Source organism: Hoplias malabaricus, chromosome 10 (genome assembly GCF_029633855.1).
Source record: "Hoplias malabaricus isolate fHopMal1 chromosome 10, fHopMal1.hap1, whole genome shotgun sequence".
Lineage (NCBI taxonomy): Eukaryota > Metazoa > Chordata > Actinopteri > Characiformes > Erythrinidae > Hoplias > Hoplias malabaricus.
The window spans coordinates 24,405,853-24,431,703 of NC_089809.1; the positions used below are offsets into that span (position 1 = coordinate 24,405,853).

Sequence of the window (25,851 nt, forward strand, 5' to 3'; positions counted from 1 at the left end):
TATGAAAACATTAAAAACAAAAGCTAAGCAAAGCAATAGTTCAGACCAAATTTACTTTACAAAATGTCCTGTGATGTACTGACATCTTGATGCTGGTTTCTATTAAGATATATTAGTGACAGCGTGTTTTTTGTATATAAAACAAGATTTATAAAGGCGTGTATGTGCTTGTATAATCTGTCAAAATCAGAATATTTTATGTATGGGAGCCAGCTCACAGATGCGAATTTGCTGCAGGTGCTGTATTTCTAGGTGAGTACTCACGGTGCAACGGTGTGTGCTCAGAAGTGCTGGGTGCTGGGCAATAGCCTCCACTGCAGACAGTGTGTTCCTGATCAATTCATCAGATGCTGTCTGCCCTGCTCATGAGAAAAGACAGCATTCGGGTTGGTCAAGTACTGGACAGTGTTCCAAGATTGATTACTAAAAAAAAAGTCAATTTACACTGTAAACCTGTAAACGTTATATTCCAGAGGACAAACTTACCTACAGCACTGCCCAAACTGGTCTCATTGGAGTCAATGGATGTAATGTGATTCTTCCCAAAAGTAAAACAGACACAAATGGTGTAAAAATGAATACACTGAGGCAGGTAAGAGCAAGTGAGAAAATTTAGAAGATGACATCTCTTTAATGTGTCTATTTCAACAAGATTACTTGAACTAAAGTGATATAGCCACTTACCAGCAGTGCTCCGAATTTAATGAGAAACTCCTCATTCACCACCTGAGGCCTGAAGATCTGCCAAACCAATCGAAAGAGATTAGACAGAGGTCCACTTTAAATGACTCCCTATTATTTCCCAGCACTCAGCATCTTCACACTTTGAGTAAAGCCTGTGTTTCTCCGCTGGCATAAGCAATTCTACTCACAATTCAACTAGCGTAGCAGGATTTGTCATTCTGAGATGACAAATTAACCATCAGGTGATTTATTCACTGTTCCTTACCAGACAATCTAGCCTCAAGTTGTTATATTAGTTACATATAGAGATAGTGAATCTGAACCGCAGTGGCCCTGCTACTTATTTTAGGCTTTTCTCCACGGACTGATACAATGTGGGCAAAGCCCAAGACAAGCTGAACAGCAGTATACATTCTATATATCTTAGGCTGAGTCTACATTTGTTCAGTCTGTGCGGAAATCTTGTCTAACAGCCATAAGGAGTCAAGAATGGTGTTAATAAAGTCTCCTGGTGCTGTCAGATAACAGTCAGCATGCTTTTTAACAACTTTCCAGTTGCTGAAGAGCAGCGGAAAGCTCTTGTGAGGGATGGAGGCCTGCTGTGAGAAGCTGAGGCAGCTCAGGCATGTACGCTCAGGAGCGTGACCATGATAGAGTGGGAGCAGTCTTGGTCGCTGAGGGGAGTGAGAGGTCAAGCTCGTCAGTAAGAGATTGAAGCTTTGTGCTGTGAAAGTCACAGTGCAACTGACCCGCAGTGTGACCTCTGTGACTGATGAATGCTCTGAGTATGTGCTGTCAACACTGCAACAGGCCACAGAGATGATGGGAGACAGATGAGACCGGACTGAAGACCCTTGACATGAATTTATGTATGGATAGATACACACACACACACACACACACACACACACACACACACACACACACTATTCTTACTGTCAATCTCTCAATGTCAAATGTACAGATTTTATAATAATATTAGTACAATCTGCCAATATTTAGAACAAGGGACCAATGCTAGATACTGCAAGTATCCAAGCTTCAAAACCCGTGTCCAGAAAAACCCATTTCTATTTTTTTAGGGTTTTTTAATGCAATAATACAATAACAGCAAGGAAGTGTTCAATGTAATCAATACTTCATATAACCGACTTAATTGTTTTCATGAAAAACGTAACTGTATTATATAAATATAAACACACACAAAATGAGCAAAATGAGAGTGAAAATTTTAAGTTGAACCATGTTGAAACATTCACCATAGTTGAATATAAAGTATACAGTAAGCATCCAAAAAAGGCTCTATATTTTCAAAGAGGGATCATGTCTCATCATGTTGCATCAAATTCTGTAAGAAAAATGACGAATGATCCAAAAAGAGCATTTTTCAGCACAAAAGGGCAAATAATTTTTTTTTCTAATTATATTGGAAAAATGATCCAGGAATTCAGGAAATCAAGATAAATCTCAGTCATTTCTACAGTAAGGCTAGAAACCACAGCTGAATGTGTTACCTTTGTGCCCTCAGATGACACTACATGAGAAATGATAATGTTACCAGGATAAAAAGCTACATGTGCTCTGGAGTTCTTTGGAAATCCATTGTCACAGTCGGCATCAAGACATGCAAAGTAAAGCTTTACATTACAACACAAGGAAAATTTCTATGTGCCCAAGTTCACCTGATATGGGCCAAAAGAAATGTATGAAATGTATGATGTGGTTAGATTAGTTTATCTTATTTATTTTTGTTCTGGGGAAACATATGTTGAGTTTACTGTGCCGAAAATGAAAGCAACCATTCAAACTGTTATCAGAGGTTCAAAAGCCAACATCTGTCAAAGTATGAGGCTGCATGAATTAACAAGTACAAATCCCACTTGCAAAACCTCCACAATTACTATATAAAGTTCCCAAAAAATTAAAAACCTATAATTAAACCACACAGTGGTAAAAATCCCCTTGTCCCAATTGTTTTTTTCAAAAAATTTTTTTATATAATATTGTTTGTTTTTTGACTCTAAATCTGTTTAGATTTACAACTTACAAGTTGGTCAGTGAAAACACTGGAAATCTTTTTTTGGGTCTCTTTCTGAGTTAATTTTATTATTTATTCATTTATTTTTAATTATTCACGTTTAATGCTCAGCCATACATGTGATGTAAGGAAGGACGGGCCTTATCCCCGTACCTGACTGTCTATATAAGGACATCCTCTAATGTGCATGCTTTTAATTCTGACTCGTGCTGTTGTGCTGGTAACATCCTTTGCAAACAAAACATGCCTCAAATAAGAGTTTGATAACAATTTGAGAAGTTGGAAGCTTTTTAGAGGGATCGTATCTTACCGCTCAGGGAAGCAGGATGGTCTTATTGATGTACTGCGTGCCATACTGGCCCTGCAGCTATTATCATAGCACGCTGTATATGGCAGTGGATAGAAGGTGGCACATGATAACGATAGGAAGGATCTGGGAGACATGCATAAATCACAGAGATGGAGAAACAACAGATTGCCTGACATGCACAAAGTAACCCAACAGCCACCATTGTGGACATTTAGTAAGCAGTGATTCCCCCCATGAGTCATTCTGTTAGTGGCCCAGCGGTGGATTCTAATCTTCCTGTTTGTATCCTCAGATTGCCTTCACGGCTAAGGAAGGGTGCAATGCTGCCTTCAAATTTGGCCAAATAAGATATCTTAGTAAACAGCATAATGAGGTATCTAAGAATTGGAAGAGCCTACAGGTCGGGCGCGTGCACACTAACGTAAAATGCTCTCTAGTTAGACAGCTCACTAAGTTTTGGGACAGACCCATAATCAGGTCTATTCTTATCGGCTACACTATCAGCTTAAGTGTGACGCCACACGTGACATTTTGCCGTTTCCGGGTCCAATCGCGCATTTAGTCCCATGTCCTACATTCATAAGACATGTGTTTACATTTATATAATTTAAACTTAAAAAGAAGCAAATGTGTTTTTGGCAGCACTGCACATTCGCAGCTCATTATGATCTGTGTGATCTGCCGTTCAGACTGACTGTGCTGCTGCATCTCTGGGAGCAGAGAAACTGCATAGAGAGAGCTATGTGTCCTGCAGCTCCATCTCCCACAGCCCTGTCTTTGGGAGCTGAGACCGCGGAGAGAGAGCTGTGTCTCCCTTTGCTCCATCTCTGGAAGCAGAGGACCCACGGATAAAGATGTATCTCTCGCTCACTGTGAATCCAGGTGTTCTAAACAGTTGTGATATTGATTATCTAATATAAATTAGCTAAGGTTTGTACAGAATGTAGCTAGACTTGGTGCTAGTCGTAATTTTATTTTTTTATTCAGGTCTGAAAAGTCACTAAATCTAGTGGCAAAATGACTAAGTTGGCCATACCGAGTAGCGGACCCGGGCGTGATGTTTCACAAGGTCTATATGTCACAACTTAACAAGCGGACTAACCAAATAAGAAGATTTAGGGTTCTGTATAAGGGCTTTATAGCGAGCTGTGTGCAGGATTTTAAACTTTTCAGCTTTAATATACCTACTGTCATGACTATAACTCAGTTACATACACTTTATTTAACCTGAAGTTACTTTTACAACAGGTGCGAAACTAAACTGCTTTACAGGAAGCTAGGTTTAAACCACTAATAAGCACATTTTAAGGCACATTTTTTAATTACATTAATTACTGTTGGCCTTAGGCTTATATTTATGTAATAACAGCCTATACTTTTAAATAAGTGCCATTTTAAATAAGTTCTAATCATGATATGTCTAATCATAACACAGACAAATACATGCATATATATACAGTGACTCTCCAAACCTCAAACGATTTCAGAGAAATACGTGAGTGCATTACAAGCTCAGCTTCAGGGCATGAGGCCAGCAAATCCTTGGAGATAAAGAGCACTACCAACTACTGCTGGCACTATCAGCTCTGCCCTCCAGCAAGTTCTGTGATATCAGTCAATCAGCACATGTGTACATGCACATGAATCCCACCCTATAACACACAAGTCACATAAGCACATCTGCACATACAGACCACATATGTACAAAACATTTGAGAAGCCTACGATTATTACCCATTGTAGATCTACTTTAATGGAGGCAGTCTCAGTGTAACCTCCTCAAATGAGCTAATGATAGTGGAACCATCAGAGTGACAAGCTATTACCCCCAAAATGAGACCACTCAATTTAGCACTGATGATGGAGGTTGAGTCTCCATGGCAAATCGTGACCAAATGCAGAAGGGTATTTAATCAGTAGCTAGGTCTCATCGACTCGGCTTAGTGACAAACATCTCACAGAGCGAGCGAAAGATCCCTTCATATTAATTTCAGCACGTCTGAGTGTGTCAGCAGTAAATCCAATTTCGCACCATTGGGTAACTGACAATAATCTGTGTGTGTACGTTTGTGTGTGTGTGTCTGCAGGGATAGAGCAATTTGAGAAAAGATCAACCTTTTATGCATCGTTTCATTCTGACATGCTCACAAATTCCTCCTTGACACCACACTTCATGAGTATAGGCAATGAAAAGTAGCCGGATATTAAAGATCTCTCCTTTATTGCCTCTGCAGGTGAAAATGTAAAACTCAACTCTAGGTTTTCTTTTCTTCTTCATTTGCACAATGTCACCTGTTAGGTAGTGTCATGTTTTTAAGGTGCAGTATTTATGACAAAAGTTTATGTAAACAAACTTGTTCACAAACAAATGCACATATACATGCTCATACAATCAAACCCACACTGCCATTTTCCTCACACACAAGTGTGACAAAATATGTCTTAAATTATCTGACTGGTCTGAATACCTCTCCCCTGAAAAAGATATCTGAACTATATCTTGGCCTTTATAAAAGACGGTCGCAATCTTCTTTATCTTCTTCTTTAAAAACTGTATACATTCATTCATTCATTCATTATCTGTAACCGCTTATCCAGTTCAGGGTCGCGGTGGGTCCAGAGCCTACCTGGAATCATTGGGCGCCAGGCGGGAATACACCCTGGAGGGGGCACCAGTCCTTCACAGGTCAACACAGAAACACACACATTCACTCACACCTACGGACACTTTTGAGTCGCCAATCCACCTACCAACGTGTGTTTTTGGACTGTGGGAGGAAACCGGAGCACCCGGAGGAAACCCATGCAGACACAGGGAGAACACACCAACTCCGCACAGACAGTCACCCGGAGCGGGAATCGAACCCACAACCTCCAGGCCCCTGGAGCTGTGTGACTGCGACACTACCTGCTGCACCACCGTGCCACCCAAAAACTGTATATACCAAGAGTTAATTTCCAAACACACACAACTGTTTTTATTCAAAAAGGGTTCAATATTTTGCCTTTTTTTTGTTGTTTGTCAAACTATTAAAATTGTAAAGCTATAAAATAGATGCATATAAATATAAAATATCTACAACTTTAAAATACTTTTACATACACTTAAAGGTGCTACAAAATGGGAGCACACCCATCAAATTATTATTATTATTTTTTAAATGGAAGCCATCTCGGCTTAAAAAAAGTACATGTGAGCACACATCTTTGGGAATACATGCAGCCATTATACACAGATGATTCTTTTAAGCTCTTCTTTAGTGGAGAGGTTGTGTGTGTCTACTTGCAGCTTTGATACTACCAAAAGGCGTTCAGGATTCAGGTTATAAGAAACTCTTGGTTGCTTTTTACCACCTGTGCAGGCTCACGGTCATTCCTATTTTGTCTTACATGTGGAAATAAATTTATTTTTTTCTGTATTTCTGTGTACATACTACTATTCATGGTACTAACCTTGACTAGGTCCATGTCAAACATTAACCTCAACGGATCCAAATAAGCTTAACTTAGTTTCATCTGACCAGAAAACCTGCTGACAATATTTATTATGGTTTCTTTTCATGCTGATGTCCAAATCTTAGTCTTAAAACTTTAATTCCTTAGCAATGGTTTTTGAGTTGAATGCTGCCCGAACAGGCGCATTTAAAGAGGACACACTTTATTTTTTAAAAAAAGCATGGAAAAATAAGAGTACTGGTTAGCTATGACCAAAATGAGAACACAGATGCAAGAGAACAAAGCGAAAATGGTTTAAACCAGAGCTTCAGCTCCTTGCACCTCACTGCTGTGATCTTGTAGTAATGTGAGCTGTGGCTAATTTTCATTTACAAAAACAGGTGCTGAAACTTGTTGTTCTGATCATGGCTGTTTAGACATGGTGCTGTGTTGTTGCATCTTTGCTGTACTTTGACAAAAGCATGATCCCAGGGAACTGTGCCAGCTTATGTCATTATTATTCAGCTGACTTGCTGAGTGCTCATTGAGAGCCCAATTTCTGAAGAAAACTCCTGTGGTAGGCTGAAAGCACTCATCTTGTTTATTATTCAGTGTAAGACAAATACAGCTGTGATTAGGTTTATGTTTAGTGTTCCAACTTTCTTGTACTCATCTGCAGCTTTGTAAAAATGTATTACTGGGTTCCATATCATTTCAGAAAGTTCCGTGCAAGACCAAACCCCAAGTATTCAGGAGTTACTTAGGGTATTCAGGGTTTAGCAGGCATTGATATTTCAGTCAACAGATATTATTGTGTAACAGGAATTAAGAAATTAGTCTAAACTTGAATTTACATCACAAGAGAATTTGGAGTTTCTAAAATGGATTCCGTACTTCAGAGTAGTCTGTCTAACCTCATTGTAAAAAGTATAGCAACGTGTATTCTGTTCGGCAAACTAAAAGGCTGTCATGTATATATTAGGTAAACGAGGTTTATCAAAATAGGCAAATGATGATTTTGATGTGCTGTGTCAAAATCTATTATGTTTGTATATTTTGATACACTGCAAACAATTGTAGAGAAGGACAGGATACATTTTATATTTGAAATGAAATGTTTCATGTTCTTAAATTAGTTGCATATATTGTCATCATTCATAAGTATTACCTGCAGCCAAAGAATTCTGTCCCATGAACAAACAGACAGGAAGTGAGATTTTAATGTGTAACCACAATACAGAATGACACACTTCCATTTTAGTTTAAGAAATAGCATTGACAGTGTATAGTTCATGTCTTAATTGTTCCTATATCAATCCAATGTATCAGATTGTTGTGTAACTAATAAAAATGTACTTAACCTTCATAAATACATTCATTCATACACACCAAACAACCATAACATTAAAGTGACCTGTTTTTACACTTACTGATTTTAATCAACTCCAGATACCATTTATGGTGCTTTTCCAATGCACGGAACCTACTTGACTCGACTCAGCTCGGCTCTTTTGCTGTTCCACTAGCCAAATCCGGCACCTGGTCCCTGTAACTGGATGTTATTTTAGTCCCTTTTTGCGCCTGGAATGAAGCATGCCGAGTAGGTACTAAATGTGCTGTGTACACCTTGCAGAGCTCTGACTGGGCAGAGAGACATGTCTATCACCACAAAATGCAGACCTCCAGCACAAACTAGCTGTTTGCAAAATCTCTCAAACTACAGTAGTGCTTTGTTTTTATCTGACTCACAACAGCAACTGGTAACATTACCCTGTGCTGTTTTGAAGAGTTTCAAAGGCTCCTTGGATTGGTGGCTGATGAACTCCACAGAAAGGTGAATGTGCAACAAGGAAAGCTGTTGTTCTGTGAGAACTTGGGTGCAGGAGCACGTTCACTCAAAAATAAATAAATAAATAAAAATAATCATAATTATTAAAAAATAAATAAATAAATCGTGCAAATACACAATGAGTAAACAATGCCTATCTTTACTGCCAACGTTATTTGTGGTTTTTAAAGCATGTTGTTCCCGTTAGAGGCAGGGCTTTGCGACATCACTGGCTCCATTTCATGGGGAAGATGTGCTAGTAAAAAGCGACCAGGAAAAAATGAGTCAAACTGTGTCACACCAACACATCACCACTGAGTCCATGTCACTGCATTTCTGAGAAAGATCGACCATTCAAATATTTAAACTTATTACGGTGACCTATAGGTCTCGCAGAAGGCTTGGAAAATTCAGGATCTGTCAGAGCTAGTGGAAAAACTGCTGGAATGTGGTGTGCAAGGAGACAGTTTACCAGCTGCCCTTCTCAGAATTTTTTCTTCTACTTTTTGGGGCTGCACATTATCCCCTTGGAGGAGGGAAGACCAGATGACTGGTGTTTGGCGTTTGTGGAAAAATTTGTTTCAACCAGATCAGGAGCCACTGAGCTGTACCGGCTACTAGCATTATAATACATTCAGCCTGTTTTCCTCATCTTGCCTGCCATGTAGGCCAAACGTTGCCAAGCAAGTGATCCTGCTTATCTCTGTTCATAAAACACAGACACTGGCGGCCAAGAGACTGTTTAGTGACTGTTACTGTAAGTACCTTTACAGTTTTAAGAACTTTGGATGTTTAAGCTTAGTCGAAAATGTAGTTTCTTGCTTTAAATGACAAATCAAAGCTTCATTCTCTCTCTGTAGCTGTTATGGCACTGAAGACCAGGTTAAAATGGACCATCACATTATGCAGAACATAAGGTTGACCAAGGTGTGTAATTGTAGAACAACAAAATGCACCTATATGGTAAGTGGAGTTGGTAAATGGATGATGAGTATAGAAACAAGGTCATTTTAATGTTTTGGCTAGAATAATACTTCTCTCTAGAAATTTCCCACTATGGAAACACAGCAGAACTCACCTGTGAGGTAAGTAATTGTAGCACAACAGCCATCATAGGGAGACTTTGTTTGAGCTGGCGCGTCTGGGCGGTGGATGGGTGCTTCCTTCCTACTATGCTTCCTAACGCTGACAGGATGTCATCTACAGAAGGTCCAGGGAAAAAGAGACTATAAGTTGCCAATTATGTTTAATAACATAACAGCAGGTTTAAAATATACTCCTTCAAAAGACCTTCAGTTGGCACAGGCCTTACAGATGTATGGAAACCCACATGGGGACAGGACTTAACTTCTCTGTGGAAGGACATTAATCTATCTATTAGTCCTAGGGATAGCAGCCCTGATCTACAAATGAAACTGCAGGAACAGGTCGATACATGCCCCCCTGTGCTCAAATTCAATCAGAAAGGTAATTAAAAAGAAAGGCAGATCAAATTAGACACTGAAGTCATTGATGATCTCTCACCACCCCTGTTCTCTCCTCATAGTTTTCTTCTCCTCTTTTGCTCCCCTCCTCTTCATCATCCCATTTTCATTCTCCCGCATTCCTCCCATCTCTTTCCTTCCCTCTCTACCCTTCCATTCCAGTGGCTTCACCTCCCTCCCACCCCCACACCAATATCACTACCTTCCTCTGTCTTTCTCTCCCTTTTTGGGTGTAATGTGATTGATTTACCCAGGATGGCTGGCAGCTCTCGCACGGTGTGACGGATGAATAGGGCCAGGCATTTTGACAGGTATTCATTGCCGCTTTGTTGCTCCTTCCCTGGCGTGGCCTTTCGGATGTCTCTCTCAATGTACATCACCAGCCTGAGCGAGAGAGAGGCCAAAAAGACATTATTATTCAGCCCCGAGACACACAGCCGTGGAATGATGCTAGCAAACACAGAGAAGATGCATTTCATCAAATTACACTCCATGTCTGGAGAGGGGATGTGATTGAAATGAAATAGTGTTGATTCCACAGCAATGCCAAGTAAAGAATATTGCATTTTTATAAAATAAACTTGCTATACAAAGTGCTACACAAATATTATTATCTATCAACAACATATATTGTATACTATCAACAACATCCTAATATCCTAAAATTTATATAACATTCATTCCCATTTCTTGAATTTTGTTTTTGCTAGAATACATAGCACATTGTTGTTACACTGCTAATGAAAATTTGTTGTTTCATATCAGTATGCATAAAACAGCCATGAGTCTGAAAAATCTAAGCATCTTGAAAATAATAAGTAAAAATAAAAGGTGAGGTAAAATGTGAAGACATGAAGTATGACCTCCACCCTGAAAAATAGGGAAGCTGGGTTATGAATCAGTGGGTGGATCAGCGCTGGAAACAGGCCCACTTCTTTTTGCTGATAACTTAAATTAATCAATCATGCACAAACTAATGTATAGGCACCTATTTACTAAAATATATTTACAACATGTTGTTCATCTCTTAAACAGGGGCACAGAAAAGTGCAATGGAGAGTTGACAGTGCAAAATAATTACAGGAATGCCTCTCCAACAATTATAATAATAATTTGTCTAATTAAAGAAAAATTCTCCTCAGTAGGCCAGTGGTGAGAATAGCACTGATAATAAATTAGTCAGAATAATGAGGTGCAAATGTTTAATCGGGGAAGTAGTTTTACAGATGCATATGGTTTCTATATTATTCTTCAAGCAGGAAAATTTGGATTAAACAATATGGAGAACCACACTCAGAGCACACCAGCAAAAGTAATAACGGAAAGACTTATGTTGATTCTAAGGCATGCTAACATTTATCTTGGTCGCTGTATTTCATACATTTAATTTTAATATGCTGTCCTATAATACATAACATCACAGCCCAATGTTAATATAAGTTATCGATCGTAGCATTTCATACAGACTGTTAGATTGGTAAATGCCCCAGAGATGTTTGCTAAAATACCTCATAAAAGACAACATCCCCCTTAGCACTACAGATGCACTGAAATTTGGGTCACTAAAATTATGCATATGCATACAGTACTTTTGATTCCTGAATACACTTGGAATGCACGCTCTACACAATTCTTACCATTGCAGAGACAAGCTTAGGTCAGATATATACTGGGTTCCCTCTCAGGGACTTGAAAATGCTGATGAATCTTCAGTTACCACAAGATAAGGACAAGATAACATATGTAACACATCTAACACGTAAAGAATAATGAAGAGAAGCATTGAACTACTGGCTTTTAAATCAATTTTAAAATGACAGGGATAATAGATCATTCAAATAGATTAAAACAACAGGAAAAAATTTCATAAAACAAGTTATGATTTCCACATATTATTTTTTGTGTTTACAGAACCATGATTATTACAGCCACATAGGGCTGAGCAGTATAATGGTGATACCATATATAGCGGGATTTAACTATGTGGATGGTATCTTAAAATGTGGGTGGTATTTCAAAATGATGACGTGTGACGTATCAAATTTCTGTATTGTGCCTTTCAGTAGAAGGCCAAAGCTTAATCTGTGTACATTTAAAAGACCCACAGAGAGGGGCCGCTGTGGGCACTCACTAAATGTTGATGTCACACTTTGAAAACAGGTGGAGAAAAACAGAAGCCCAGTAGCCCCCTGTAGTTGTGAGTTTAGCGCCGAGTTTGAGTTAAAAGAGAGAGGAGACAAAATACTCAGAAGACCCCTAACTTGACTTTATGTTCACAGGTCTGAGGCTTTTTCCTTTAAATATTTGTTTTTTAAGCCTCAGTTCACTGGAAAATCATTTGCTGTGGTGTGCTTAAACACAAGTCTCTGTTATCTGGCTATGCTTCTATACAGAGTAGAACCGTCTTATTTCACTTATCTTTGAACTTTTCTTTTCCCCCAGCACCGGTCACTGAAATGGGTTTTATATCTTCAACGTGTGTCGGTGTGCACTGTAGCGCTGTGCTGAGCTGAAATGCACAGCGCAAAAACCCTTCGTCTGACCCATGCTCATAGATAAGAGGCTCTCTCAGCCCGACAGTGCACCCCTCAACCCACAGTAATACCATATACCTTGTTAATATTTTGAGATCATATGACGGTATGAAAAATGTGGATACCAAATTTCCCTATAGTCACATATGCCCATGCTTGTCTAATTTTAACGCCCTTCCTGTGCTTTAAATAATTGTTTTTCCAATTCTTCATTTGTGTGTTCCTACCAGGGATTCTTGGGGAAAAAAAAGTCAAAAGCAATCTGCTGTTCTGCCTCTCTCACTTTTCTGCAGGCAGGTGAAAGTGTCAGAGGGTGAGAATGTGCAGAGTGAAACTGGGAGAATCACAGCTCCACAGCTGACAGTCTGCCGCAGCCTTGGGGGCTCATGCTTATTAAGAGGCACTGTTAATTAGCTTGTTTCCAACCAGCACAGCACTGTTCGACGCAATCAGTGCCTCAACTTTTCCCTGCCAGACAAGTCATCATAGACACATACTCACATTCTCATTCTTTCTCTCACACACACACCCACAAACACACACACATATACATACACACACCAAGTGCTCTGCTGAGGCGCATCTCTCAAATTAGACACAGATGAAAAAGCAAACAGGGAGAAAACTGCACAGAGAATCTCCAGCATCGCAGAGTAGTAGACCCAGCAATAATACAAGAGCTGACAATAAAGCTGCATTAGAATAGTAAGACTGCAGGGACTAAGCAGAGCAGGCAAGATTAGCAGTGCTGTGACTGAGGAATTAAGCACTTAACCAGCAGAGAGAATAAAAATAAATGCCAGGAGATATGTTCCAACAACTTGGATTAAAATCACAATCACTGAGAAAGGACAGACTGAGCCTTAAGAGTAGCTTGACTATTAACTATATAAAAGAATCAGTTTAAATAATTCCTTTCAAGGATAGGCCAAATACATTGTTTCCTAACCACAAAAAAAAACTGTATTCACCAAAAATCTGATTATATACTGAGCAAATAAACCATTCAGTAGCCTTAACTGATATTATAAATGCTATATGATTATTAGCTTGTAAGGTTTGCACAGCACCTTGTCATTTCATTTGTGTGTGACCCATACATTTGTTTTACGTGCTTTGAGTCCTAAAACTCATGCATTCACCCACTGCCTATAACTGCTTATCCAGTTTGGGGTCGCTGTGTGTCAGGTGCTAACTGAGAATCACTGGGCACAAGGCAGGAACACACCCTGGGCATCCATCACAGAGCATTCAGTCATACACTCACACAGACGAACTCTTTTGAGTTGCAAACTCACCTACAAACATGTGTTTTTGGACTATGGGAGGATACCGGATCACCCAGAGGGTGTTTGTTGGCACAGATCAAATCTCGTCAGAGTACAATGCAAACAGCTTCTATGTTAGAAGCTGCAATATTGATTGGTTAATACAAAAATATGTTAAGTTGAATGTTTATTTTGGATTAGAATTGAAGAGCAAAAAGATGTGCTGACTTAAGTCACATGACTTGTCTGTTGCTATATATCTTTCATCCAAAGACTCTCGGCTCTTAGAATCTTGTCTTTTTATTTAGCCAGTGTTAAAGTAGTGACAGGGTGCATGTGTGTGTTTAGTGTGTTCCATGTGCCATCCATGGGTCATTGGTGTGGAAACATATTAAAACATTCATTCATTATCTGTAACCGCTTATCCAGTTCAGGGTCGTGGTGGGTCCAGAGCCTACCTGGAATCATTGGGCGCAGGGAATACACCCTGGAGGGGGCTCCAGTCCTTCACGGGGCATATTAAAACATGAAATTAATAATAACACTAATAATAATAATAATAATAATGTTACAATAGTTTTGATGGTCAATGTTATGTTATTTCATTTTCTAAAAAATGTTGAAAATGGAGAATTTTTGGGCTCTGAACTTGCAAGGGAACTTGCTAGGGCATGTCAAAACTTGAAACTTATTTGGTACTTAACACTTCTCAGAAAAAGAACCCCATGTTTAAATCCTTAAATGGCCTCCTTAGATGGCTGTGGCAGGTCCAATATTCTCTTAAGCACTAAACCAGTTTGCTTTTTTTACTCCATGCAGTTCCTGAATGTTAAACCACTGGGCTTAATAAGGCAATTTAAGGGTTAACTTGTTACAGGTGCAGTCTAGGGCAGTGTCTGTCATTCAGGTAGCTTTTAAACAAAGTAGTGTGCATCACTTTTCTACTAAACGAAAAATGTGAAATTAAAAAATGAAAAACTTTTAATTTGATGATCACCTTGGATGTAAATGGGAAGTCACAGTGCTGTAATTTTCATTTTTCTTCGGCAGAACTGTTTTGCAGGGGTCAGGCAGCACAGTGCTACTGACTAATTTAAAAGCTGCTTTAAAGTAAAGATTCTCTTCTATAATCTAGAGTGCAATTCAAGGAGAAAGTGTGCTTAGGTGTGTAATTCTCCTGATTGAGTCAAGTTCAAAGGAATAATTCTAGCACTTTCTTCGTACTCATGAAATTACAAGAGTGTCATTTCTATCAACTATATTGGGCGAGTATTACAATGGCCAGGTCAAATCTCATTTCAGATGTCAATCAATGAGACTCTAAATATAAAAAAGGCTAAATTATTGATGTGGCTCTAATATACCTACAGAGATATTCCAGCTATAATTAAATGTTGACTTTATATTTCCATCTCTGCTTTTCCATGGTTACAACTGGAACTAGGAAGAAATAAGCCAAAAAAAAAACAAAAATATATATTTACAAACACGCTTTGGTTCTGCCCATTGGTTAATTTCTCACTTGTCAATTAAAGTTGTTTTCATGATACTGAGTAATCATATGAACAATGATGGCTAATCATTTAAACCCTATATTTAATTGAAAATAGTGCAAAGAACATTAATTAAGAACAATAATTAGTACAGAGAACATTTTTAACAGCACTGTACATGTTTGGGAATTAAGGAGACCACTGGTTGTAGTTTTGAAAATTAAATGTTTTCCCATTCCTTTTTGATGTAGGATTTCAGCTGCTCAACAGTTGGGTCTCTATTGTGGCAATCTGAATTGGTTTTCAATGGGTCTGAACTAGTTGTGTGCCTCTCTTTTACTACTGGACAATGCTGATGTAATCCATGCAGAAGGTGGACTGGCATTGTCATGCTAAAATAGGCAATGCCTTCCCTGGAAAAATGTCAAGGTCTGGATGGCAGCATATTGGTTTCAGGCCTTGTCACTTACGTATAGAACATTTTCTTGATCGTCTGTACCGTGAGTGATTATGTACCACAGAAATCTCTGTGGTCTTTGTCATTTTATGTTGAGAAATGTGATTCTTGAATTTTTGCAGTCTTTCACAAAGTGGTGAACCCCTCCCTTTAATTTTAACTAAATTAAATTCTAAAAGACTCAACCTCTCTGAAAAGCTCCTTCAAACAATCATATCAGTTACCTCTTTCCAGTTAACCAGGTTTATTTTTTAGCATTACACATTACCAATCTTTTTTCCCATCCCAAGGTTTTTGGGTTTTTTTGCTCCAATGTTGTTGGCATGATATTCAATGGTAATTTTGTTTTTCAAAAACACATTCATTCATTCATTATCTGTAACCGCTTATCCAATTCAGGGTCTGGGTGGGTCCAGAGCCTATCTGGAATCATTGGGCGTAAAGCAGGATTACACCCTGGAGGAGGCGCCAGTCCTTCACAGGGCAACACAGACACATTCACTCACACACTCACACCTACAGACACTTTTGAGTCGCCAATTCACCTACCAAAGTGTGTTTTTGGACATGTGGGAGGAAACCAGAGCACCCGGAGGAAACCCACGCGGACACGGGGAGAACACACCAACTCCTCACAGACAGTCACCCGGAGCGGGAATCGAACCCACAACCTCCAGATCCCTGGAGCTGTGTGACTGCGACACTACCTGCTGCGCCACCGTGCTGCCCCTTCAAAAACACAATATTTCTTAATTAAAATGTAGTTTTTGTTTCATTTATATATAAATCTTAAGTCATCTGCACATCATTGCATTCTGTTTTTACTTATATTATAAGCTAGGGATATACTTTGCTGTCCTGCATTCATTTAGTGTGTCAGTTGTGCATGTCCTCAAATTAAACATGAATCGTACGCACGGTGCAGTACAAAAAAAAAAAAAAAACAGTAGGAGCAGTGCAGGCGATTAGCAGCATCACAATGGTGGAAAGTTTAAAGAAAGCCCGTGTCAGAGCTAAGTCCGCAATTACCCGCATCTTTCTCTGGTCTACCCTCTAGTGGAAGCCTCCAGTTACAAGCATAGCACAAAGGCAAGTATGTGAGCAGTTACATTCACAATGCAGACAGTTTTCTATGCAAAAAACATGACCAAACAGCAATTTATCTCTAGCCTTAAACATCATCCCAACTTCTCTGGACATGGGATTTGTATTATCACCCACTGTAAGAAGCACTTTAAGTGTTTTATGTTGTAAATTCATGTATAGTCATGAGTAAAGTCAAGATAGCACTATCATCTGGTCTTCTTTCAACAGCACTGCTGGTAAAATGCAGTTATATAAAAGCAGCACTGCTGTCCTCCTTATAGCGACCTGGATTAAGTTAACGAGTTATATATGAGTGCATCCATCACTCAAAGCAATGCCACAGGCACATAGTATGAGCCATTGATTAAATTCCAACTCCCCTAATAAGCATTTATTTCACAGAACACAGGCTATTGTCTTTCAGCTCTTACTATCATATTGAGAGCAAGAAAAAGCATGGAAATCTTTGGACACCACGGTAACTACAATCCATTTATTCCAATGTGTCAGGATCAAGCAGATCTTGATTAGTTGGACATAGCCGGGGGCAAATACGTCACCCAAGGAAGAATGGAAATGAGGAGAGAGAACAGTGAGTTTTGCAATAAATTACTTTCACTGGGTACCGGACCATGTGCAGACAGTCTTACATGCGGGAATCAGTAATTGGTATGCTAAAGGAGTTCTCTTACTGACAGAATAGCTAAGATTGATGGAAAGGTCTGACTGATGTTTCAGCATCAACAGGCAAGACAGAACGATTCTCATTCGGCTGATAAGCAGTGACCACTGAAACAGTAGGACATTCTTGACCATGATCAAATCGGCGGCATAAGTAGGGTACAGAGGCAAAATATTTTGCCAATCTACAAATGTGACATTTGTAGATTATTCTGTTCAACAACCGTTATATGCTTTATTTACTGGTATGTAGTCTTTTATTTTGAAAAGGCCTAGACTGAATGCTGGAACATTTCTGTGAGGATTTGATGGCATTCAGCCACAAGACTACAAGTGAGGTCAGGTACTAATAACTGGATTAGTTATGGAAGGCAACATCTACTTCTACTAATTCCAAAGGTTTGTAGTTAGTGCTGCATCACTCCACAGAATGATGTTCTACTGCTCTATGGAACATCTCTTGGAGCAGCTACAGAACATCCTATTTAATTTCATTCTTTTCTATGGAGATTATACCATCTCATGTTCTGCATCCAAAATGGGTGCACCTAAAAGTAATTCACTAATTATAAGCATGTCTACCCACTTTTCAATGTACAGCATACATTATTATAGGCTGAGCAGATAAAAAAAAATATATACACAAACAATAATTCTTTTTCTAGGCCCCCTTCTAAAAGCCCAGCGAGGACCAGTTTTACAGCACTGACAGCACTACTTCCTTTTCCCAGACAGTGTATAAGTTAAAAGCATCTCCTCATTTAGTTTTAAGTACACTCCTTGTGCCTGCTTGGAGCAGCAAGATGCTGGGTGCAGTGTGTCCGGATTGACGTGTCTGCAGAAGGGCTGTGGTGCCTGTCAGCAGCAGCTTCGTGCGGCCGACACTGCCGAGCTAATTAGGGAAGTGTTTATGAGAGCGGCGAGGAAGCTGCTCTCACAGTGGGAGATAGAGAGTAGGGTCAGCTCTGACACACTGCACCAGGGGAACACTTGTAAGAGTGCGAGAGAGATGGATGATGCACAGAGAGAGAGAGAGTGAGAGTGTGTGTGTGAGAGAGAGAGAGAGAGAGAAGAGAAGAGAAGAGAAGAGAAGAGAAGCGATATGAAGAGAAAATGAGGAGAGAGTGGAAAAAGGAGAGTAGAACATCAAGAGGCGTCCAATAGGGAGATGGAACTGGATCACTGTGGACTCCATGCCTGTTTGAACATCATAGCTAGCGGTGATGACATATTGTATTTATAACACAGGGCTGAGGCCAATTAGGGTCTTCAGCATAAATGAGCTGTCTACAAATTAATTATGCATGAATTACAAAAAGAGACTGTTTATAATTATTGAAATGGTTAAGAAACAATGAGATCATTTTCATACAAGACAGAGGTTTGCATTTTTGGCAAATAGGGCTTGATGGAATGCAGTTTTAATTCTAATCATTAGCCCTGTAGCCTGGTCTCATTTTGGAATTGAATGGAATCATGGTTTATAAGAAGCTGTTTGAGTGACAGTATTCAATATTGAGAACAATACAACTCACAGTTAAATGCACTGTAAAAGGCTTGGTGAGTCCAGAGAAAGGACTAGTGCTGTTAAAAAGAAAAAAATGTTTTTCACCTATATGTGGAAATCCGGGTAAGGACATTGATTAGGAAATGAGAAAAAAACGAACCTTATCTATTTTCAGTTTTCCATGCAGCATCTTGAGACCTCCTAACTTTTACTGTACAGACCACCATTCATTCTCATTCCTTCCGCAAAAACAGCCTTTTGTTTAATTCAATACATGTAATATTGTAAATTTCAATACTCTAAGGTACAAAAGAGCAGTATATTCATGACATATAAAAACATAGATACTGTTCTCTGGTGGCTTGATAATGGTGTGCAAAACCTCAGGCAAAAAGGGGGAAATCTCCCAAGTAAATCTAAGCAAACAATTCTTTAAATTCTCACAAAACACTTAATTCATTATTTACACCCTATTCATTTTAGCCGATACTCATCTGAAAGATAGTACACTGCTGATTTATTTGATGAATACCTTCATTTTAGGTTACAAGCAGAAATAGAAAAATCTGATTACCCTTAATAATAGCAATAGCTTTACTAACAGTAACAATAGCAGTATTAACAATAATAAAATGTTGTTGAATACTAGGGCTTGTGGAACACGTTAGCCTGTTCATTAGTAAACAATGCATAAATGGAAAATAAACCTTTGACTTAGATTCAAGAATCAAACTCAATCACGGACTCAGTTTATAATTACTCACCTTTACAAAAAGCACTTTTCTAAAGAATGCTTCACACAATATGAAACAATGCTGAAGCCCCAAAAGAATAATACACAGCCATATAAGAATAGTAGGATCACCTCTTTGTTGTTATACTCACTGACCATTCTTTCAGCTCCAATGACCATTTGCAGTTCTACAATTACAGACTTAAGTCCATCTGTTGATAAGCATAGTTTGTTGGGCACCATCATGTTCTTCAATGGTGAGGTATCTTTCAGGACCTCCACAGAGCAGGTATGATCTGGATGAAGGATCATCAGCGCTGCAGTGACACTGATGTGGTAGTATGTTAGTGTGTGTTGTGTTGGTGGATCAGACATAGCAATGCTGTTGGAGTTTTTAAACACTGTGACCACTTACTGTTCACTCTTCTAGTCCTTCATCAGTTGACACAGGACGTAGCCCAGAGGATGCTGTTGGCTGGTTATTTTGGCTGGTGAACTATTGTCAGTCCAGCAGTGACACTGAGGTGTTTAAACTCCAACAGCACTATTCTAAAGAACACAAAACACACTAAAGGCCCTTCTATACTTCCTTTACATGCATAAATGAATGTGTCTGCTTCTAAAGTTGTAAACTGCCACTGCTCTCATACTTCAGTGTGTCCTTTATGTTGGTGTGGATGTTAATATAAATCCAACAAAGGGCAGTTCAGAGACCTAACGACAGCAACAAATATGGTAGCAGCAGAGGAGATGCTGATAATGTAACGTTACTTACTACAAAATGAGACAAAATAAAAAGCTGTCAAAAATGGCAGTGGTCTTTAAGACCATTAAATACTTTGCAACCTGTAGAAGGAGAATCATTTTCACTTATTATAATATATCATAAATATATATCTTGATCTATCAGCTGCAATACGATTTCCAGTTTTACTGCTCTGTTTCATCTGTGTTCATAAGCTTTCTGAGAATGTGTACAAATATTTACGTAATGAACGCAGAGGACGAACAGGAGGCTTCATGCATATCTGTATCCCTATTTAACATTGAGCATAAATTAACCTTAACATAGCACCATAATAAAGAGTTGAGAATGATTAACCACACAAATCATAACTGTTTTATGTTGGTCCTGACCATTTAAAAATAGGGGTGAAGGGGCAAACAAGCATGTAGTTCAACAGCTGGACTACAGTCTTTAACTATAGAACTACAAAAAAAAGTGCTTCTGTATGGTCACTGGAGCTGATAGAATGGACAGTGAGTGTCGATACAAGAAGGTGGTCATAACATTCTGATACGACTCTGTATAATTGGCAAGAGGATATAGCGTATAACTGAGAAACTGCAGCCTTGCAGTCTATCTGTTGCAAAGAGGCAGAGAACAGGAGTCAAAGATGTGCAAAGACAGATACATGAGATTTTCTCATGATATGAAATATCTATACTCTCCTATATTCTATATAAAAGTCCAACTGTATTAAATTCAGGAGGAATATCTTATGATCAATCAAGTAACAATGCCTGAAGCAATGTAAAAAATCCATCTACAATAAGATTATATACAATATCTGTAGAGACAACAGCTACTAACCAAGTATTTTTTGTAAAATGAGATACACTATGTTAAATTAAATATAATCATAAACCCATTTCAAGAACAAAGTATGTGCTAGAGAGTTAGGATAGCATGAACACTGTCCACTCTTTTTTTAAGCCTACAGGACATAACATAGGAAATGCACAAAGTAGAAGTCTCTTCATCTTGCTTTCAATGTGCATTCTCTTTATGAGATGGCATGTGAAGCAGCTGGATTAGTGTTGTTTACCTGGAGTTGCAGCACAGCAGTAGCATCTCCCTGTTATTCATGAGAACCTGCAGCAGCACCAGGAAGGCCTTGGCTCGAATGACTGAAGAAGGACTCTCCAGAGAACGGATTATCTTCACAACAAAGTCCTGCAAAGAGCGCCATTCAACTGTTAGCTCAGCTTCATTAGAACACACTGCCATTTGAAAAGGCTGAGAGTCTCTGGACACTTAGGCTAGTGTAAATCTCCTATTGTTTGACAGTAATTTGACAGGTGCTATCACTTACACTGTAAGGTGCTGGAGGGGATTGAAAAGTCCCCCAAACTGCACTTGACATAAAACGGAGGTTAATAAGCTAATGAGTTCCACAGCATTTAGTGGGCAGCAAATTAGGACGAATTGATTAACTTCTTCTATCTGCATAATTGGAGAGAGTGGTCAAAAGAAAAACAATCCGAAACATTGCGATTAAATACGGCATAGGAACGGGAGTTAATTAATTTCAAACGCGTCAACTCCCTGCATGAATTGTAATTACATCAACAGTATTTCCAAGCTGCACTCCGAGACTGTTGCACATCCTCACCCAATTAGCTGTGTTGCCCAGTGCTTCATTGAAATTTAAATTCTATGCGAGACAATGCATGAATAAACACGTGGTGCTCTGGACTTCTATTTGTCAGGGGAATTAGGGATAGAAATCTATAGCAGTTTATAATTGGTGCAGAAGTGATGCCGTAAGTTTCATGGGCTCAAAATACATGTTTTTCTTTAAAAAAAATAAATAAATAAGAGTGAAATTGGAAATTTACATGCAAATGAATGCAAGTCAAATAAAATTACCATTGGTAATCATGGACAGCCCTTGAAGGCAGTATATGGTAGCATTAAATCAATTTTTACAAGCCATTTTGCAATTGATTACTTCTTCAGATAAGAAATTAAACAGGACTGTTTCATAAATGCATTAGGTTTCATTCCTGAAATCTTCAGTTTTTAAGCTATTGAAGTAGCAGATATAAGCAATGTGATTAATGCCATTTATAAATAAATAATAAATAACCACAGACACTCATTCAACATAAGTATAATGCTGGAAAAATGACTTATTCCAATTTCATTCCACATATTTTATAATTCAATACTAGATCATTTGTGGAGCAGCTTTAGATATGTCCCTGTATTACACATCATCACATGAAGTGGAAAAAACAGTGCAAGTCTCCATCAATAAAATTGAAGTCTGCTACACCATTTTTCTGACCTACTGCAGACACTGGGGGGGGGGGGTGACTACATGAAGACAAACTACATGAAGAACAGAGATCTTTTAGTTCATTCATATCTGCATCTTGCTGTAGTGAACGGTATTCATCTCCCAAGCCGGCCAAACAGCAGCAGTGTCAGCACTAATGGCCAATTAACTGTCAGAGGAGGTGAGGAGAGGGTGGCTCACAGAAGACCAATGGGAAATATATATATGTGTGTGTGTGTGTGTGTGTTTGCTTATTTTAAATAAATCATTGTAGATTGTGACACAGAGGGCTGTTATCATTAAGATCCTATGTTGAGAAAAATATATTACTGCTCATCATGCTACTAAAATATAAAAATAAAATCCTTTATGCATTATGAGCCATTTCAGTAAAGTAATGTATAAGTTAGGACATTTGTAAATGGACCACCTTGCCTTACCATTCTCATGGAACAATAGAGTGTTATGATAAACAGCAATCAGTTAATTTTATAGAATTATTGAATTCAAACTTCAAGCATCATAATATTTCTCTATCTTTAGATCATATAACATGAGACAAGACCTCTTGATATCTGAATACAATACAATGTATACAATGTCACACCTCACCAATTATAGCAGTTGCTTTTAACAGGCTCTCTGTGGACATAAGGGGCAGTATCCTGTCCTCACTTCAGAAAGGAGCTTATCAGTACTTTGTGAGCAAATCCTGATTTTCAGTTGTCTTTTCACATGATTAAGGGCACTGGCAGGATGAAACCACTATAAATTAACCCCACCAGGGTTTTAATGGTTTTATTTACAAACAATTTTTCAATGAGCTTTATGGCCAAATAGTGGCATAAATAAATTTTAATCCAGGATTACACTAACACAAGGCCAGAGTTAGCTTTCACTTTGTCTACTTTTTATTTAGTCTCACTACATGTAAAAAACCACAACACATCTACTGCACCATTTATGAATGGTAATTTATTTAAAAATATTCCAAATTAAATTTGAAGCTAATGATTAAGAATCTTCCATTTGTAAGAAATCATTACATCACACTTGACATCAGTCTTTTACAGAATGTCTTGTGTTTGTTGTTAGATAACAGAAACAGAAAGCAGAATAAGAATAAAAAACACAAATACGATTCAGCTACAAATAACTACAAATGACATTGTTACCACACAATACATACAAAGTTGATCTTTGCTGATACTCAGCAGAGTAAGCTGGGCATTTAGCTAACCAGGAGTCAACATTCAAACCGTAACAAAAATCTGTCATTGAAATTAAAATCTTCATATATGAATATGCATTAATCTACAAATCACCACCATTAAGCTAATAAAAAGAACTAAAAACTACATGCATGTTCACATAGCACAAACTACACATATGTTCTTTGTCCACTAAACTGTTGCTCACGTCATGTGTCAGTCCAACTTTGTGGTTAAAAACTACATAAATTGGGATTGCAAGTTGTTTTGTTGTGACCCAGTTTCATGTAGGTCTTATGCACAGAAAGAACATAACATATTTGCAAGCACAAATCGGCTTTTTATCTCATTCTTCAAAGGAGTTTGGGGTACTACAGATCCTAAAGTAAAATGTATGCTTCTTTAATGTTTCTGCAATATAAATTCCTGTGTATTGACATTCTTGGCTGGTTATGTTCCTTTAGAATAAAGATTCTTTCTACCAGTGCACAAAGCAACACCCCCAACCCCTCCCCTTATGACAAGACAGCCCATGACAGCAATGGCGATTAAACATTAGCTTTTTTCGAACAGCAATAAATAACAGGGTTAAATGTGTTCTCTATTTTTAAACTCTTTAAAGGTTGTCTTCCCAAGACCACAGAGAACTGTACTAATCTGGGAAAAATATCCTTTAAAATGTTCTAAATATTCAGAAACACAGCTCTACAGTGAAACTGAGTGATAGAACGACTAATGAAAATATAGCAGTAATTTATTAAATGGCAAATAAACGTTGGTCCATAACACATTTTTAAAATGTCTTCAATACTATCCAAACTAGCATTACATAGCTAAATAAACATTACATTTGAAACATTCATTCATTCATTCATTCATTCATTATCTGTAGCCGCTTATCCAGTTCAGGGTCGCGGTGGGTCCAGAGCCTACCTAGAATCATTGGGCGCAAGGCAGGAATACACCCTGGAGGGGGCGCCAGTCCTTCACAGGGCAACACAAACACACACACACACACACACATTCACTCACACCTACGGACACTTTTGAGTCGTCAATCCACCTACCAACGTGTGTTTTTTTGGACCGTGGGAGGAAACCGGACACGGGGAGAACACACATTTGAAACATTCCAAAGTCAAAAAGTCAATAAACATGAACACTGGAAAAATTCTCACATTACACATTAATGTGCATAATTTTGCCGATCTACATATTTATGAATATTTCAAAATATGTTAACATTTCAACTGTACAATAACTAAAATTGTTAATAAAAAAATCATCATGTGAAACTGAGTTCAAATTATCTTATATTTCATTTTCAGTTATGAAAATTCTATCTTTTATTTGCAGTAGAGACTATTTGCCATATATCTTATTCAAAGCTTACTCTTCACTTTTTATTTTTATATTACATTCTAATAACTTCGGGGCGGCACGGTGGCGCAGCAGGTAGTGTCGCAGTCACACAGCTCCAGGGGCCTGGAGGTTGTGGGTTCGATTCCCGCTCCGGGTGACTGTCTGTGAGGAGTTGGTGTGTTCTCCCCGTGTCCGCGTGGGTTTCCTCCGGGTGCTCCGGTTTCCTCCCACAGTCCAAAAACACACGTTGCAGGTGGATTGGCGACTCGAAAGTGTCCGTAGGTGTGAGTGTGTGAGTGAATGTGTGTGTGTCTGTGTTGCCCTGTGAAGGACTGGCGTCCCCTCCAGGGTGTATTCCCGCCTTGCGCCCGGTGATTCCAGGTAGGCTCTGGACCCCCTGCGACCCTAAATTGGATAAGCGGTTACAGATAATGGATGGATTCTAATAACTTCGCAGGTTCACTGCAAGTAACAGTAGTTATGCCTCTGTAGCAATCTCTGTTACAGCTATAGCAATTCTTAGATCCTCGTATCATGAGCAGCTTACAGATTAGTCATGTTTCAGAGGTAGGCAAATATAGTTTTAGGAGTATTTTTTTTTCTGTATAGAGACGTGGGCATATCAGGGCAGGAAATCAAACTCCTCTCATCCATATAGTGGGCAGCAGTGTGATA

At 38.7% G+C, this 25,851-nt stretch overlaps 1 protein-coding gene across 2 annotated transcripts in view; it reads right to left on the reverse strand.

The window, feature by feature from the left end:
• ulk4 (unc-51 like kinase 4) overlaps window positions 1-25,851 on the reverse strand; it is a 117,424-nt gene that overhangs the window by 60,154 nt on the left and 31,419 nt on the right. For both annotated transcript variants that reach the window (XM_066684051.1, XM_066684050.1), the window contains exons 22-27: window positions 21,368-21,495; window positions 10,030-10,163; window positions 9,374-9,495; window positions 685-741; window positions 487-538; window positions 265-359 (exon numbers count right to left, since the gene is read on the reverse strand). In XM_066684051.1, coding sequence (XP_066540148.1) covers window positions 265-359; window positions 487-538; window positions 685-741; window positions 9,374-9,495; window positions 10,030-10,163; window positions 21,368-21,495 — 588 coding nt within the window. The remainder of the gene's footprint in view (window positions 1-264; window positions 360-486; window positions 539-684; window positions 742-9,373; window positions 9,496-10,029; window positions 10,164-21,367; window positions 21,496-25,851) is intronic.